A 17,531-nucleotide genomic window follows, 5' to 3' on the forward strand; every position below is an offset into this window, starting at 1 on the left:
CGGGTGAACGCAACATGCCGGAATCCACAATGGACTTGCAAGAGAGAACACAGCAGCATGCCTGCGCCCCCAGGTAATAAGGGGAACCAGACCATGCCAAGTTAATAAGCCCAAATTCAATTGTTCCTGAACCCGCATTTGGGTAGGAACCCTCATTTTCACTCCTTTTGTTTTTGAAGAGTGGTTTTCAATGTCCGATTAGCGCGTTCCACAATAGCTTGACCCGTGGAATTATACAGAATGCCATGCCAGATTTGAATGTTCCATTGTGTACAAAAAGCAACAAATTCAGAACTCTCTCAGCTTGACTTCGCGAACGAAGATTTAAGAAGGGTGCAGTAGTCCACGTCTGCAGCAGGCTCGCTGGTGGCTGACAAGACCAATGCGGGACAGGCAGATCCGGCCACAGTGGCTGCAGGGAAAAGTCTGATTTGGGGTTGGTGCTGTAGCAGTGCGATTCTTCCTCAATCTCCTTTTGTCCTCAAGACCAGCTATGCGTGCGTTCTCAAAGGAAGAGACAGCCTGGTGGATGGTGTGCCTCCATGCTTTGCAATCTGAGGCTAGGTCAGACCACTGGTGATGGTTGATGCGACAGGTGCCAAGGGATTTCTTCAAGGAGTCCTTGTACCTTGTATCTAATATGCTGGGTAACATCCATTTGCCAAAGCTTGCTAGGGAACACTCCCTATGAAGAAAGGTTAAAATGCTTGGGGCTGTTTGGCTTGGAGAAGCGTTGACTGCGGGGTGACATGATAAGAGGTTTACAAGATTATGCATGGGATGGAGAAAGTAGAGAAAGAAATACTTTTCTCCCTTTCTCACAATACAAGAACTCGTGGGCGGGCATTCAATGAAATTGCTGAGCAGTCAGGTTAAAACGGACAAAAGGAAGCACTTCTTCACCCAAAGGGTGATTAACATGTGGAATTCACTGCCACAGGAGGTGGTGGCGGCTACAAGCATAGCCAGCTTTAAGAGGGGACTGGATAAAAATATGGAGCAGAGGTCCATAAGTTGCTATTAGCCACAGTATATATATATGTGTGTGTGTGTGTGTCCACACATACCGTATTTTTCACACCATAAGACGCACTTCCCCCCCCAAAAAAAGTGGGGGGGGAAAGTGTGTGTGTCTTATGGAGCAAAGGTACGTACCTTCCTCGGGGGGGGGGGGCAGTCCGCTGCCTCCGCCTCTGATCCCAGCGCTTCCCCCACGCCTGCCTGCCTGGCTCCAGCTCTGACGCTTACAGCAAGCACCAGGATTGCTCCCTCCGCCCTCCGATCCCAGCGCTTGCTTTAAGCATCAGAGCTGAAGCCAGGCAGGCAGGCACGGAGAAAGCACGCCGCCCCCTCCACAGCCGGCGCTCGCGAAGCGCTGGGTTTGCGGAGGGGACGGGTGCTTTCTCAGTGCCTTTCTGCCTGGCTGCAGCTGATGCTTAAAGCAAGCGCTGGGATCGGAGGGTGGAGGGAGCGATCCTGGCGCTTGCTGTAAGTATCAGCTGAAGCCAGGCAGACAGGCACGGAGGAAGCACCCGCCCCCTCCGCAAACCCAGCGCTTCGCGAACGCCGGCTGTGGAGGGGGCGGCGTGCTTCCCCCGCGCCTGCGTGCCTGGCTGGGAGACAAGCGGTGAGATTGCTCCCTCCGCCCCCATCGCAAACCCAGCACTTCGCAGGGAGCGATCTTGCCGCTTGTCTCCCAGCCAGGCACGCAGGCGCAGGGGAAGCACGCCGGCGCCTGCGTGCCTGGCTGGGAGACAAGTGGTGAGATCGCTCCCTGCAAAGTGCTGGGTTTGTGGTGGGGGCGGAGGGAGCGATCTCGCCGCTTGTCTCCCAGCCAGGCACCTGCGTCTTATGGTCCGGAGCGTCTAATGGACCGAAAAATACGGTATATTGGCCACTGTGTGACACAGAGTATTGGACTGGATGGGCCACTGGCCTGATCCAACATGGCTTCTCCTATGTTCTTACGTTAGCTTGCAAACCACGTGGGTTAACAGCATAATCAGGAATATGATTAGTAGAGGCACAATGTGGGCACGAGCAAACAATCTGCTGAGACTGATCAAAGGGTAACGAGAACTGTTTGGCAAGTGCTTTGGCATTTAGGTGAAAATAACTGTGGCTGAGAAAAGGATCAGTAAATAGAGAGGTAACACCTTTCAAGGCCTTATCAGCATATGCATTGCCCTGAGCAATCACACCAGGAAGATTAGAATGGCTTGGAATAGTAGTAAAACAAAAAAAGGTAACACATTGCAAGAAATTAAAGACTGCAAGGTTAAAAATAGAGCCAACAAATTAGGGTCAATTTGGGGAGTGATACATGCACCAGAAAGCCGATGAATCAAATTAAATGCATATAAGGTGTCAACTATTAAGTTGAAAGGCCTTTTTAAATAGAACTGAAAGGCCATTATTATAGCAGCAATTTCAGCCTGTTGTGCTGAGCGCTGTTGCAAAGTAAAGTGAGTCTTCCACGTCTTTTACACTTTCCCCCCAGCAAGCTGGATACTCATTTGACCGACCTCAGAAGGATGGAAGGCTGAGTCAATCTTGAGCCAGCTACCTGAACCTAGCTTTTGCCGGGATCGAACCCAGGCCGTGAGCAGAGCTTAGGACTGCAGTACTGCAGCTTTAACACTCTGCACCACGGGGCTCTTCCTGAATACAAATTAGTATTTTCCTTGGCCAATTTCATTATCAATTCTCCTGCTGCATCAGGATTATCAGCCTGTCTTCTGATTGCTGCCTGAAGACAGTTGATAAAGTCTAAATAGGGTTCTTGTGGCTTTTGACAGACAGTTGCAAAACTATGGGCTGGCTGCCCTTCTGTAGGTACCTTGGCAAAGCACATTTAGATATTATAGCAAGGGTCGCAACAGGGAGTAGAGCTTCAATAGTGCCGGACTGTCCGGATCCATATAGTTGTTCAGCAGTATAAGCCCCATTAGAGCCGTGCCCTTGAGCATCAGCCAAATTATGATATTCACTGTCCCATACTACATACTGTCCAGGAGTTAACATCATCCTCATCATATTTTTCCAATCTTGAAGAAACATAGTGTATTCATTAGAGAGTCCTTCTAAAAGACCCTGCACATAGGGTCCCTCTATGCCCGTATCTCTGATAGCCTTTCCAATTTCACTCAAAACAGAGTAGGGCAACACAGTATAGTTAACAACCTGTTGCCCGTCTGCATTCTGTGCATATGTTACCGGGCATACCGATAAAAGGTCAGCCGATTCTTCCCCTGTCAACGCACCCTTTTCCTGTTCCTGTCGTACACTTTCCACAGGTTTTCGTTCCTCCTGTCCAGTATCTGCCAGAGGGACAGGAGGAGTGGCAGCAGGAGGATGCAACTGAACATTAGAATAGGAGGGAGACGGATGAGTGCTAAGTTGAGAGGGGGGGAAAGTGTCGGGACCACAGGTACCAACAGCATGATAACAGTGGAACCACAACTGCAGGGTTTCCACTGGAGCTTGTGGTTCAGCATGAAGATCTGTGCCAATTCTCTGCCAGTCAGATACCCCGAGGGACCCGCCCTCCAGGTACCAAGGGCATTGCTGCCCTATCTCTTTTACCAGTCCCTGAACTTTAGATTTAGAAATAGCCTGCCCCACCTTTCTAGGGAAATAGGTCAATTCCCTGACGTGTGCTTTCTGTTTCTGAGAAAGCGAAAGTTCCATACTCACCCTGAAAGGGATTCCCGAAGGAATGAAGAAGGTGCACCAAAGTCTGTTCCAGACGGAGTGAGTAGGTTGTGGGCCCCACGTTGGGCGCCACATATAGCAAAGAACGACTCGACAATCAGTCTTCAGGTTGCGGCATGAGCTGCTTTGCTGGAGTCTTGTCCAGCCTTTTAGTGAGTCATATCAGATAATCATTGAGGTGAAAAACTGTTTGTCAGAGCATGAGACGTGCTCAAGAGCAGAGACCAGATAAACTATATTTACTGAACTTAGCATTTTTCCATGGTCCAGAACAAAGTTCGCTGTGCCTGGTTCCCTATTAACCTTTCAGGTGTGCCTGAAAGGTCAAGAAGCAAGGCAGAGCCACTACATACCTGAAGAAGAGTTTTGGAAAACCTCCAGCAATACTTCCTTCACAAAGTGAGAGACCCTGGAGCATGCTGGCTGGCACCTACACAAGTGACTGTGCTCACGCCTCTGTCGTTAGCTCTGCCCGCAGGCCTTACTCACCAGCGCCTACCCATGGTTGTCCTACCTAGCCCTGATGTTACTGACCTACCATTGTTGGGCCTGTAGTTGGAATTGCCAGCCTCCAGATGATGGTTGGAGATCTTCTGGAATCACAAATGGTCTCCAGGCAACAGAGATCAGTTCCTTTGGATATAATGGCCTCTATGGCATTATACATTGAAGTCCCTTCCCAGGCTCCCCCCCGCCCCCTCCCCCCCCCCCCAATACCCAGGCATTTTCCAACCCAGAGCTGGCAACCCTAACTGCAGTACTGTGACAGGCTCCCTTGCTTAAGGCCTGCAGAAAACTCAGGAGCATCATTGTTTGCCCTGTTTATGTGCAATAGAGTCTATATTGCATAGAATAGTTTTTAAAAAGGCACGAGGCTTGTGCAGGGGGTCAGCTCTGAGCTGGGAAAGCCCTGAAGATTTGGGGGTGAAGCTTGGGGAGGGCGGGATTTGGGGAGGGGACAGATCTTACTAGGGTACAATTCCATAAAGTCCCCTCTTCAAAGCAGCTGTTTCCTCTTGGGGAACTGATCTCTGTAATCTAGAGAAGAGTTGTAATTCTGGAGGATCTCCAGCTACCACTGGGCGGGGGGTGGGTGGGTGGTGGTTTGGCAACCCTAGGCTTGTGTGACATTTTTCCCAGGGGAGGGAGGCTCAAGTAACTTTTCCCTGGGGACTTTTTTTGGGGTGGGAGTGGTGCAGTGTTTTATGCCATGATGATCCTTCTGGTTCAATTTTCGCCATTCCAAGAAGCAACTGAAGACAGAGCAGTAAGTGAATGAAGGACCTCTCATAGAATCGGAAGGGACCTCCAGGGTTATCTAGTCCAACCCCCTGCACAATGCAGGAAACTCACAAATACCTCCCCCTAAATTCACAGAATCTATGCCAGTGCTAAAGGTTAGGGTGTTTAGAGTACAGTTGGGGAGGACTCTGCCTTGAAGGTTGCTAGGTAACCTTGCCCCCCCGCTCCCCTCTAGCTCACAGGGTTGTTGTGAGAGTAAAGTGAAGGAGAGAAGAACAATGTATGCCATTCTCAGCTCCTTAGAGGAAGTGTGGAATAAATATGCACTCACTCAATCAACATGACCATTATGGCATAATGCGCTGCACTCTCACACTTGGCATATCTGCTCCCCTCAGTACTCAGTATTGTGCTGTCAAAACTTCCCTCCTTGACTATTAAGGTTTGCAAAAGTGAGCATTCCAGAGAACAAGATTGTAGCATACAAATAAAATTAAACTACCCAGTAAAGATGCTCAGCGCTTTGTTTGGCTTTTAAAACATGGGAACTTTTAAAACAGAAGTCTCTGTCATCCATGGTGTGTCAGTTGTCAGGGATACATTCAGTTGCTGCATGCAATATATGGCTCTGATCCCTGTAAGTTCACATCCTCATTTTGCAGAACATGACCTGCTCTATGAAACTTATTGCCTTTTCCCTCGGATCTCTTTGAACAGGAAAAAAGACATCCTTAGGATCGGTAACGACGCAGTGCTTGCACAGGGGGCCACCTTTACCTTTTTAGGTTACCTTTTTGCATCTCTTTTAAGTTCACATCCTCATTTTGCAGAACTTGACCTGCTCTGTGAAACTTATTGCCTTTTCCCTCGGATCTCTTTGAACAGGAAAAAAGACATCCTTAGGATCGGTAATGACTCAGTGCTTGCTCAGGGGGCTACCTTTACCTTTTTAGGGTCTGATCAGACAAGGTAACCGGCATTACTTTAACACTGCATGTTCTGACCCTAAGACAGGAGGGGTGGAAGGAGTAAAGCAGCACACGTGTTTGTGTATGTGTGAACTCTGGTTGTCTTTATTTTTGGAGGCAAATGTTCTTGGAGGCAGAAATCCATCAGGTGAAGCATTTGTTTATTTAATTACTTCGCATGCTGCACTTTTCTTAGTGAGACTTAAGGTGGATTATAAAATATCAAAACCAATTTGATTAGACATTGCATAAACTGTGAAATAAGACTAGGATTACAGAATTAGAAAACAATGCGAACAAAAACCTGCCTAAGGAGTGAGATACCATAATTCAGAAAGTGGATTACAAAGGTAGAAATCGATGTAGTAAGAGTGAATTGATACATTCAGTAAATATGGATGAGTTTTGTTCAGTTTGTGGTTCATGAAGTCAAATTTGTGGCAGGTCAACCAGCACGAACTTTCAAGCTATTTGTGGAGGTTCATGCCAGCTTATGAGCAGATACATTTCCAGACAGTCTCCACGCAATCACAATGTTTATAAAACTTCAAAGCAACAACTTGGAGGACGTGTTGAGGAGCATCCAGGGGAGGTTCCCTGTGACTTTGATGTCTCTAGCTTGCACAAGATCCATTCTATACATTCTTCAACCTCCTGAACCTGCACCCGTTAAAATGACTGGTGTAGGTTCAGGAGTGTATAGAATGGATCTGTGCAAACCAAAGACACCAAACTTGCAGGGGATCTCTGGCTGACTTTCTTCTACTTGTCCTCCAAGTTTGGTGAGAGTTAGATTTAAAGAATTTGAATTAGGCCCACCCCAAGAAGGTGCCCCCAGAAAAGTGCTTTCCAGGACAATGGGCTGTACTAGCTTCAGTGTGCCAGCTGACATTAAGTTCAGACCCATGATACAATATTCTAGCCTTGAGGTTACAGTGGCATGCATCTATGTAGCCAGATTGTGTCAAGGTAGGGAGGCATCTTCTGGGTACTTACCGTCACTTTATGTGATAGCTGTTGGTTCTAATCTTTGTTCCCATATACCCACCACGATACTATTGCCAATTTGTATTAGGGGGAATAGAGGAATGATTGAGTGTTTCCTGATGCATCACAATAAGATAGGGAGCTGTGGAAAATGCAGAGCTCAAGCCCTTCCTGCTGAGTGGATAAAATTAGCTGCGTACAAGTCTGACTGTGTGAGAGAATGTAGCTGCCCATTTTGAGATGTGCGTGTGGGTGCATGTGGACCAGCTCATATTGTCAATCTCATTTCCTGTTGATCATATGCTTATGTAAGTTAATGCCACTCACAAGTCATACAGGCTCTTTGTCTTTCTCTCTAGAGAAACACAACCATGCTTGGGAACTGGTGAGGGAGGAGAACTTGTCCAGGTGGGATGCCTTGGTCACTATGGCTGGGGATGGCTTGCTGTATGAGGTAAGGAGGGCACTGCCAAAATTGGGGTTCTGGCTTTTCCCATTATGCCACAACACTGGATGTACCTCCCACCACCATCCCCACCACAGAGGACCAGATGCTGCCCCATTGTTCAAGGTGGACACAAGAGAAATAAGATAAATGAGCTTCGTGAGTCTTGCTGCTAGTGTTTCATCACATCTCCCATTTATATTAAGTTGCAGTTGGGTAGTTTTGAAATTAATACCTATATGTCACTAAATCCCATTGTGCTTCCTGATTCTTTAATAGCCTAGACTCTATAGTTCACAATCTCAGTACTGGGCCATTGTGACCTGATGTCTTGTCATGCTACACAGGTTAACTTATTTGTAGCAAAGGTCCACTGAGTAAGTCCATATGGATGCAATTATGCTTTCACAGTGCAAGATCAATTGCCGACTGTAGAAACTGCTGGCTTGAGAATCTTCCAGAGTGTGTTTCTAGTCCTCACAAGATGCAGAAAGACTGAAAAGAGTAAGCAGTCTGCTAATGGCTCAGCAAACCAAATGCTGCAGGTGAAAGGCTGAGAAATTTATATTGTACATTTCCCCCTAACTGCAGATTTTAATAAATCTACATAATCCCCCTCCCCAGAGTAATGATGTAAAGAATCTGTTTTATTTTAAGGTACCGCATTGCTACCAAAACCAGGGTCACATCTGAAAACCATCTTTGCTTGTGTGTTTCCCTCAAATTGTCTTTTGAGCAGCCAGCTTCTCTGTGTCTTTGCAGGTCATAAATGGACTGATGGAGCGTCCTGACTGGGCGACTGCTTGCCAGAAACCTCTTTGCATCCTCCCGGCAGGCTCTGGAAATGCCATTGCTGCTTCTCTCAATTATTATGCTACGTAAGGGATTGCAAACAAACTTGTGTACCAAACACCGGAGCTCTGTTTATACTTGTCTGTGAATTCTGCTTGTTCTTAACTACATGGTACAATTGTGCAAGGATTCAGCATCCTGGAAATCACCACACTGCTCCATGTGATTTTGGGCTAGGTAGTGACAACTTGAAATCACTAACTTCATTGGCTTGCTGCTGGACCCACTATACAGCTGTTTTTTGTGCTATCTCCTGCAGTCCCTGAAACAGCTGTGTGGTAGACAGCACCTCCCTTGTACAGCTGTTTCCTGTGACCCGGGTAGCTGTTTTTCATGCTGTTTTGCAGTCAGACAGCCCAGAACAGCCGTGTGGCGAGGAGGACCACCTTCTGCAGTCCCTTTAAAGTCTGAAGGGACTGCACAAGGCAGCCTGAAGCAGCTGAGTGGATCAGCTGTTTTTGGGGGCTTTCTGCAAATCCCATTGAAAGGGACAGCAGTCCATTTCAGTGGGGTTTGCAGGCCATGAACTATCCTGAAGCCAACTCAGAGTGGATAACATGAATTTGTGAAAATACATGAAAAATGCAATTGATGCAATTAAAAATATAATAGGTACAATAAAATCCATAAAATACGTCCAGTATGCAGCAAAAGGACGGTGTCATATCCTATGGAGGGGCAATATATGGCCATCTGATAAGAAGAAAAGAGAAAGGGGAAGGGAGGGAAGAGAGGAGGAGGAGGGGGAAGCCAACCATAGATGAAACCCATCGGAAGGGAGCCCAGTGCTGCTCTCAACCGTAAGTCCAGCAGAGCAACTCTGCTTTGCAGGCCCTGTGGAACCTGATCTCTCCTGGAAGCCTCCGGTTGAAGACAGTAGGGAAGACCAAGTCACAAACAGGCACCCTTGGTATTTATTAAAAAATCACAACTCCTTGGGAGAGCTACATGTCAAGTTTGCAGCATCTTATCTGGTGTGGCCCTCATGTTACGCATTACACTAATGATCTAATTTCCTTCTCCCTGAGAACCAAATCTGACCTCCATGGGTTGCCCGGTCTGTATTGGAAAATGCCTGGAGATTTTGGGGGTGGATGTGGGAGAGGGCAGGATTTGGGGAGGGGAGGGCCTCAGCATGGTCCAATGCCCTAGAGTCCACCCTTCAAAGCAGCCATTTCTCCAGGGGAGCTGATCTCTGCCAGCTGGAGATCAGCTGTAAAATAAGGAGATCTCCAGGCTCCACCTGGAGGCTGGCAACCCTACCTCCATGTCTTTTCAGTGCTGTATACTGTCTTGTTTTACTGTAGATGATTTTGAGCAGCCCACTGCCCGTAATTGTAGTCAGGGCCAGAATAAGGCCAACGATGCCCTAAGCACAGCCCAATAATTACAGACCCCACAACTATATTAAATATAAACTTTTTTTTTAATTTAACACTAAATAGTAGGAACCAATATAAACAAATTATTTGCTTATAACCAGGGCAACAGAAAAAAGGCAAATTTTCAATAGCATTAAATGAATTTTTAATAAAATTGTTAAGGGAAAAATGCAAATACAAAAAAAGTTGAAAACTATTTTAATCACCCTCCCAAAGATTATAAGGCCAAATATGATCTGAAATTAGCTGTACTGAAATTACAAGATCTCAAGGGTACTTTTCAATTTTGAAAATCCTGTTTCTTCAGAAATCAATGTTGGTGAACAATTTTTTTAAAAAAAGATATTCTAATGGAGAAATATCATTATTTGTATGAAACAAAATATCTTTTATTCCATTGCTTTCTAGCTTTGAAGATAATACAGCACTTCAATATACAGGGATCAAAAGATGCAAAATAATGCTTATTGTTCCCTACTTATAACTTTATTTATACTTTAAAAAGTTTTCTCCTACTTTTTGAAATTGCAAAGTCTTTGATTGTCCTCAAAATAATCTGCCGTAACAAATCTGCTTCTATAGTTAGCAGACAGGAAATGATAGAAAAAGTACTCTCCGTGTTACAAAACAATATTAAAATATAATTGCAATACTTTCCATTAGAACAGTATATTACAATACAATGTAAATTCCAGTGACAAAATACCATCCGAAGCACACTACTTCACTACTGTCCATAAGATGGTATCAAATTCATTTAATGCAGTCCAACGATGATGCAAAACCGGTCCGTTCTCGTTTCGGATCCTTATGATCCTTCCTCTGGGATCATCTTGTTGATTTTGAGTGCAGTAGTCCGATGGTGCCTTATTTCCTTCCTATTCACCGTTTCCCAGGCTTTCTCTAATTTATTTCTTTACCAGAACGCTGCTGTTCTCCTTCCATCTCTCAGCATTTCATTTTGAGTCCATAGTTAGCAGAGACAAGGCATTCAGCCTATCTTGTCGCGCAGTGGCTCTGTTGGGATTTTTAAAATGCTTGAGCTGAGAAAATGAATGCTTGGGTGTGCAATTTGTGAACACTACTTTTAAAAATACACACAAGGCAATGTCTATGTGAGGGATGGTCAGGGTCAGCGGCGGTAAAAGTGACCACTATTATTTTGTTCCGTCACAAAGGCAGCATAATTGCAGGTCCCTGGCTCAGGTTTCAATTCCCAGCCTGAATTTATACCCCCAACTCCCCAGACTTGGCCTTTGCCTTGTGTGCAGCTGGCTGCTTCTTCCATCTGCTCTGTGAGTAATCCTCTGTTCCTCGTGGGTTTCGTTTCGGAGAGGGGGTGGAGGAAGTCACTAATGGGTTACTTTCTTCTTCTTGTCAAGCTGGCTCAGCCACCTGGTGTACCGAAGACAAGCAGAGCTGTTAATTCTCAGGTTTCTGCAACTGGGAATTATGGCCCTGAGATAGGGTTGCCAAGTCCAATTCAAGATATATCTGGGGACTTTGGGGGTGGAGCCAGGAGACATCGGGGGCAGAGCCAGGAGCAAGGGTGTGATAAGCAAAATTGAACTCCAAGAGAGTTCTGGCCATCACATTTAAAGGGACAGCACACCTTTTAAAATGCCTTCCTTCCATAGAAAATAATGAAAGATAGGGGCACCTTCTTTTGGGGCTTGTAGAATTGGACCCCCTGGTCCAATCCTTTTGAAACTTGGGGGGTATTTTGGGGAGAGGCGCTAGATGCTATACTGAAAATTTGGCATCTCTTCCTCAAAAAACAGCCCACCCAGAGCCCCTGATACCCGCAGATCAATTCCCCATCATTCCTTATGGGAATTGTTCCTGGAGGTGCATAATGGCTGTGGGCGTGGGGCTTCCCCCGCCGGCCAGCTGGCTGGGGGAAGGGGGAAGCCTGTAAAACCGGGGGATCCCCCGCTGGGACCTGGGGATTGGGAAGCCTACCCCGAGACCATGGTCAGGGCCACTCGAAATCAACACAAGGAGGGAACTCTTTGGTTTTTCTTTTTACAAACCTCTACAATGACTTCCTGTCTATAGTATATGAATGAATGAGCTCTGACTCATGAAAATTCATATTGGAATAAATTATGTGAGTCTTTAAGGTGCCACTGGACTTCTTTGTTATTTTGCTGCAACCGACCAACACAAATTACCCCTGTGGAACTTTGCAGAGCAGCCAAATCTAACCCATCATTTCCTTTAACTTGACCATTTTCCTTATTTCTCACCTCCATTCCTAGGGTTGCCAATCCCCAGGTGGGGGCAGGGGATCCCCCGGTTTGGAGGCCCTCCTCATGCTTCAGGGTCGTCAGAATGCAGGGGGAGGGGAGGGAAATGTCTGCTGGGAACTCTGTTATTCCCTCTGGAGATTTATTCCCAAAGAAAATAATGGAGAATTGATCCACGGGTATCTGAGGCTCTGGGTGGGCTGTTTTTTGAGCTAGATGCACCATATTTTCAGTACAGCATCTAGTGCCTCCCCCCAAAGTACCCCCCAACTTTCAAAACGATTGGACCAGGGGGTCCAATTCTATGAGCCCCAAAAGAAGGTGCCCCTATCCTTCATTATTTCCTATGGAAGGAAGGCATTGAAAAGGTGTGCCGTCCCTTTAAATGTGAGGGCCAGAACTCCCTTTGGAGTTCAATGATGCTTGTCACAGCCTTGATCTTGGCTGCACCCCTATTGTCTCCTGGCTCCACCCCCAAAGTCCCCAGATATTTCTTAAATTGGACTTGGCAACCCTATCCATTCCCCTTTAGCTGCTAATTTGTTATATCACCCCCAATGCATTTTTCTGTACCTGTTGACTCCAGTAAGCAAACAGGCCCCCGGTGCACACACCTCTTTGCGGCTGTCCGTTTCTAACTTCTTCGACTCTACTGATCTGTGGCATATCGTCACACAGCAGGGGCCTGGCAGGGCCTTCTACCGGCTGCCACCACTCTGGTAAAGGTCTGTATGGAGGGCCCAAAGCACTCAACCACCCTTGTCTTCCTCATTAATAAATACCTCTTCACTGTGACCAAGGACACGTGAGAACCCAGGCAGTACAACAACAAAAAGAAGTTTATTAGTGCTCTAAAACAAGAAGTGGGTGGTAAAGATTTCGTGCTAAAGTGAATGTGAAACAGCAAAGGTTGGTGCAAATAAACCAAAGCCCTGACGCGTTTAGCTATACAGTCCCTACTCTAATACCAAACTCTCCACACTTCCCTTGGGTGAGGGATCTTCCTACTGCCTGTTCCAGAGAGCAGTTTTTGTCTGTAACCTCTCTAGACAGAGGACTTCTCTGCCTACAGCCTGTTCAGGAACCAACACACCTTGTCTATGCTTGCCCCTTTTTGTGCTCTCCTCCCAGCAGTGCCCCCCCAGAGTGGGAAACGACTGGTGCTTGCACAGGGGGCCTTTCCTTTTTTCCCAGGTCCCACCCCCCTCTGAGCTAGTTTCCCTCCAAAACCTTGTCACCCAATCAGAGGGGATCCTGGGAAATGTAGGCTTTCAGTAATAACCCTGAGGCAGGCATCCATGGAGCCTGTAGGCCTTGCTAGGCCCAGGGTTATGACACACATATAAGCATGTTAAGATGGAGAGACTTTGTTACTACAGAAGATCCATTTTATTACTACAAAAGATACACAAATGGCCAGCTTGGGCCTGACTGACCAGTTGAAACAGTTCTTGTCAGGATTATGGCCAAACCTGTTCAGACATAAGAACATAAGAGAAGCCATGTTGGATCAGGCCAACGGCCCATCCAGTCCAACACTCTGTGTCACATAAGAACATAAGAGAAGCCATGTTGGATCAGGCCAATGGCCCATCCAGTCCAACACACTGTGTCACATAAGAACATAAGAGAAGCCATGTTGGATCAGGCAAGTGGCCCCTCCAGTCCTACACTCTGTGTCACATAAGAACATAAGAGAAGCCATGTTGGATCAGGCCAATGGCCCATCTAGTCCAACACTGTGTCACACAGTGGCCAAAATTTTTTTATATATATACACACACACACACCGTGGCTAATAGCCACTGATGGACCTCTGCTCCATATTTTTATCTAAACCCCTCTTGAAGGTGGCCATGCTTGTGGCCGCCACCACCTCCTGTGGCAGTGAATTCCACATGTTAATCACCCTTTGGGTGAAGACGCACAGTTTAATCAGTTGTCGCTGCTGTTTCCTACTGGATTAAATGGCTGATCAGACAGCAACAGCTGCCTCCCGGTAGTCAATCGTTGTCGCCACCCCCCCAATCCTTCTCCAAACTGGATTATTTTGTTACCTGCTCCTTTGCAGTGTTTTTTTGAGTTCTCCGGTTTCACCTCGTCGTTTTCTCCGTCTGGATAGTTCTGCTGCGATATTAACCAACTTCCAAATGTCTGAAGGCTGTCGCAGAGCAAAAGGAGCCTCAGACATCTGGTTTACAGTCACCATAACCGCATAACCACACAATTTTTCTGACTTATGCACATAACGCACTTATGCACATTATGTGCATATCTGCATAACAGTGGGGAAAACAAAAAAAGAACTGCATAGTGCCGTTGTGCGGACGGCAGAAGACGATTTTACTGTGGAGTGATTCGAATTGCAGTATGGCAGTCTGATCGATAACATCTGGAACAAAGATATTCTGAACAGAACCGGGTCAGTTTAACATGGACTCAACATGCTGTGTGAACAGGGCCCGGGAGTCCCAGTGTTTGTTTTTCAAACAACGGGTGCAGGGCCTAACAAATTCTAGTCCGTACTGTGGCATGAAAGGAGGTAGAGGAGAGGTGAGCCTTCCTCTCCTGTGACAGCTTCTTAACCTGACACCACCCCCTGTGGAATCACTGTTTGCCCTCTTGGGCAACTGATATGTGTACCTGTATGTTTGTCTAATAGGGTACACAGCAATTCTGAGTATTTCAGAATGGGAAAATGGCAATGGAGAGGAGAGGCTTAAAACCCACCCCCACACACCACTATCCCAATAGACTCCGATCCCTGAACACCATTAAATCAAAACTACGTTTTTAACCTTCCGGTTGCCATCTCAAAGTGCATGAAAATTGAGTGGGCTGAGCTTTGTAAGGGTTAAATTGTGCCAAGGCTCACAGGGCTCAGCCTCGGCTCTGGTTCCTATGCTGGGGTCTGGGTCCTGAAACAAAAGGATTAAAGTGCTCCTGTGTGTTTCTCTCTCACCACCAAACAATTACAAGGCCTGCCTGGACTTATTTTTGCTTTTATTTGTCTCCTTTACGGGCTGCTGAAGCCTTTCTGCCAAGGTGCTCAAAATGTACGATTTTTAATAATGGTTTAGAATCCAAGTGGAGAATTAAATATTACATGTAGTTCCGTGACTTTTTAAATGGGATCATCCGTCCAGTGCAGTTGCTGAGATGGCAGTTTGACTGGGAAGACTGGCACAAGGAGGTGCTTCTTCACACTGTCTCTTGGCATCCCTCCCCACCCCCCTCCTGCTTTTATTCTTGCCTGGGAGAACTATACCCATATAGAACTATACCCCAGCAAGAGCAAAAGCAAAGTGGACACATTTTTTGGCAGGGAGACAGCATGAGGGACAGGGATTAGAAAGCCAGGCTCCTTAGTATTGCCGCCTCTGTGGCTACCAAATCCACCCGTTACCCAGTTACAAGGCTACATAATGTATAGTTGGGTCTGATAGTTTGGTCCACTGCATCACAGCAATCTAGAATGGAAATGCTAACTCTGTGCTTTTCCTGGGTAGCGGGGGTTGTTTTAATTTCAGCAGCCCAGACAGAGGGATAGGGCTGGCACAGGAAATAGCCCCGTGACTGGTGTCCCTTACACAAAGCGGAGGTGCATTTGGGCTGTGACATGGAGGAGGTGGAACATGAACCAACAGCGTGTTTAATATAGGAAGTTATGCTGCTCACCTCTGCGCTCGGTTTGGGCTGCTCCCCAGTGCCTCGCTAGCTGACGTTTTCTTTCTTCTCCCACAGCAAGAGCTGCCTCTTTAAAGAAGAGCTGCTGGTGAGCTGCACCTATTTCCTATGCAAAGGCCTGCACGCTCCCTCGGACCTCGTGTCCCTGCGCACTGCCTCGGGCAGGCGTCTGTTTTCCTTCCTCAGTTTCAGCTGGGGCTTCGTCTCTGACGTTGACATCACCAGTGAGAGATACCGCAGACTCGGCAGCGCCCGCTTCACTCTGGGCACCCTGCAACTCCTGACCACCCTTCATGTCTACAAGGGCCGCCTCTCCTACCTGCCTGCTGAAGAGCCGAACTCTGCGTCCTCACAAGGGGAGCAAAGCGGTCGTTCAGCGCAGTACGCTAAACAAACCTTCTGCAACGGGCAGTCAGTTTCTGCCCGCCCTCAGCAGGGCTCTGTCCTTGAGGATTCTTTGCTAGTACCCTTTGATCAGCCAGTTCCCAAAGAATGGGTTGTAGTGCCTGAGGAGGAGTTTGTCTCCATCGTTTGCATCTACCAGTCCCACCTTGGAGCAGACCTTATTCTGGCTCCATCAGCCAAGCTGTACGATGATGCCATCCACATCTTCTACCTGACTGCCGGGGTTTCTAGGATGGCAATGATCAAATTCTTCATGGCCTTGGAGAAAGGGACCCATTTGACTCTCAACTGTCCATATCTCCATTATGTGCCTGTCAAAGCCTTCCGGCTTGAACCCTCCATGCTTAAGGGGCACATGACGGTGGATGGGGAAGTCCTGGCATGTGAACCGGTGCAGGGTCAAATCCACAGACGGCTTTGCCGTATCATCTGTGGTTCTTGAGTGTGTCGGAAGCTTCTAAGAAGCAATATCTGTGCCAGCGGCAAAAGGCTTGACAGCATTATTGGGCGCGCGTGTGTGTTTAATTTCATGAAACAGTGCCTGTAGCAAGAAACCTCAAATGTTGCATCTGTCAAGACGGCATCAGTTCTGTGTTCAAGTGATAATTCTCAGGGGAAACTGGGCCTTCAGAGTATGTAATTGCAATATTAATAGGATATTCCCTCCTGGTACTAGAATAGCCTCTCTCTGTTGTGAAGGGGCAGAAAAGGCTGTTTTATAGTCTTCCTGCTTTCTTAGTAAAGAGGTGAAAAAAAAATATATCTCCATGAAACCAAAGGCAACTCCTCAGCAACAATGGGTTACTCTTCCTTCTGAGACCAAAGTCTAATGGAAGATGCCTAATGTAGGGAACATGACATAATCCCCAACTAGTGAGCCTTTGGCTGATCTATGACAACTTTTAATCTCTTTTGTTAAGAACGGTGTGCTTTTTTACAAAGAAATAAAGTTGTTTGTAATAGCAGATTATATTCTTCTAGATATTGAAATAAAGATCTACATTGGTTGTTGTTTTTTTCAAAAATAACCAGCACTGGTTTCATTTCTAAGTATTATCACTACCTTCTTCTTGCTGACCGTGGGCTTACACTTGACACATTTTAGTAGACGGAAAGAATCATTCTTAAAAGATGGATACTTTCCACCTTTAACTGCATATAGTTCCTTATTTTTTTAAAAAAGAGCCTTCTGATTTTCTATAGGATAGACGTATTAGCAAATGAAGTGTTAATTTTATTGGTTTTCTGTAGCAAGGGACATATCAATTCAGTAGCAAATTAACACCTCAATTTGCTTTATACTTTCAAGCTGGAGTCTATATAGGGGTCCTTTGGTATGGCAGGGTAAACTTAACATGGGCAGTATGTATACCATCTGGCAGATACAAAGAAATATGGTAATCAGGTGTTAGCCAACAGAACCACTCTCTCCCCCACCCCCAGCTGCAGTAATTTTTTTGGCCATCTTTTCATTGTTGATTGGTAAATACATATAATGTGGAAGTGGTGCAAGAACAGCCTTATGCTAACCCTAGCAATTTTTTGTTAGCTGAAGCTTATTAAACCTGAAGTTTTTTGAAATAAACTGAACTTAAGCTGT

General features: G+C 46.4%; 1 protein-coding gene across 1 annotated transcript in view; it reads left to right on the top strand.

Moving 5' to 3' along the window:
- The window catches only part of SPHK1 (sphingosine kinase 1), a 69,012-nt gene extending 52,056 nt beyond the window's left edge, over positions 1-16,956 (top strand). The window contains exons 3-5 of the mRNA XM_060253068.1: positions 7,271-7,365; positions 8,119-8,234; positions 15,584-16,956. Coding sequence (XP_060109051.1) covers positions 7,271-7,365; positions 8,119-8,234; positions 15,584-16,373 — 1,001 coding nt within the window. The 3' untranslated portion in view covers positions 16,374-16,956. The remainder of the gene's footprint in view (positions 1-7,270; positions 7,366-8,118; positions 8,235-15,583) is intronic.
- The last annotated feature ends 575 nt before the right edge of the window (positions 16,957-17,531 follow it).

The sequence above is a fragment of the Heteronotia binoei genome, chromosome 13, assembly GCF_032191835.1.
Source record: "Heteronotia binoei isolate CCM8104 ecotype False Entrance Well chromosome 13, APGP_CSIRO_Hbin_v1, whole genome shotgun sequence".
Lineage (NCBI taxonomy): Eukaryota > Metazoa > Chordata > Lepidosauria > Squamata > Gekkonidae > Heteronotia > Heteronotia binoei.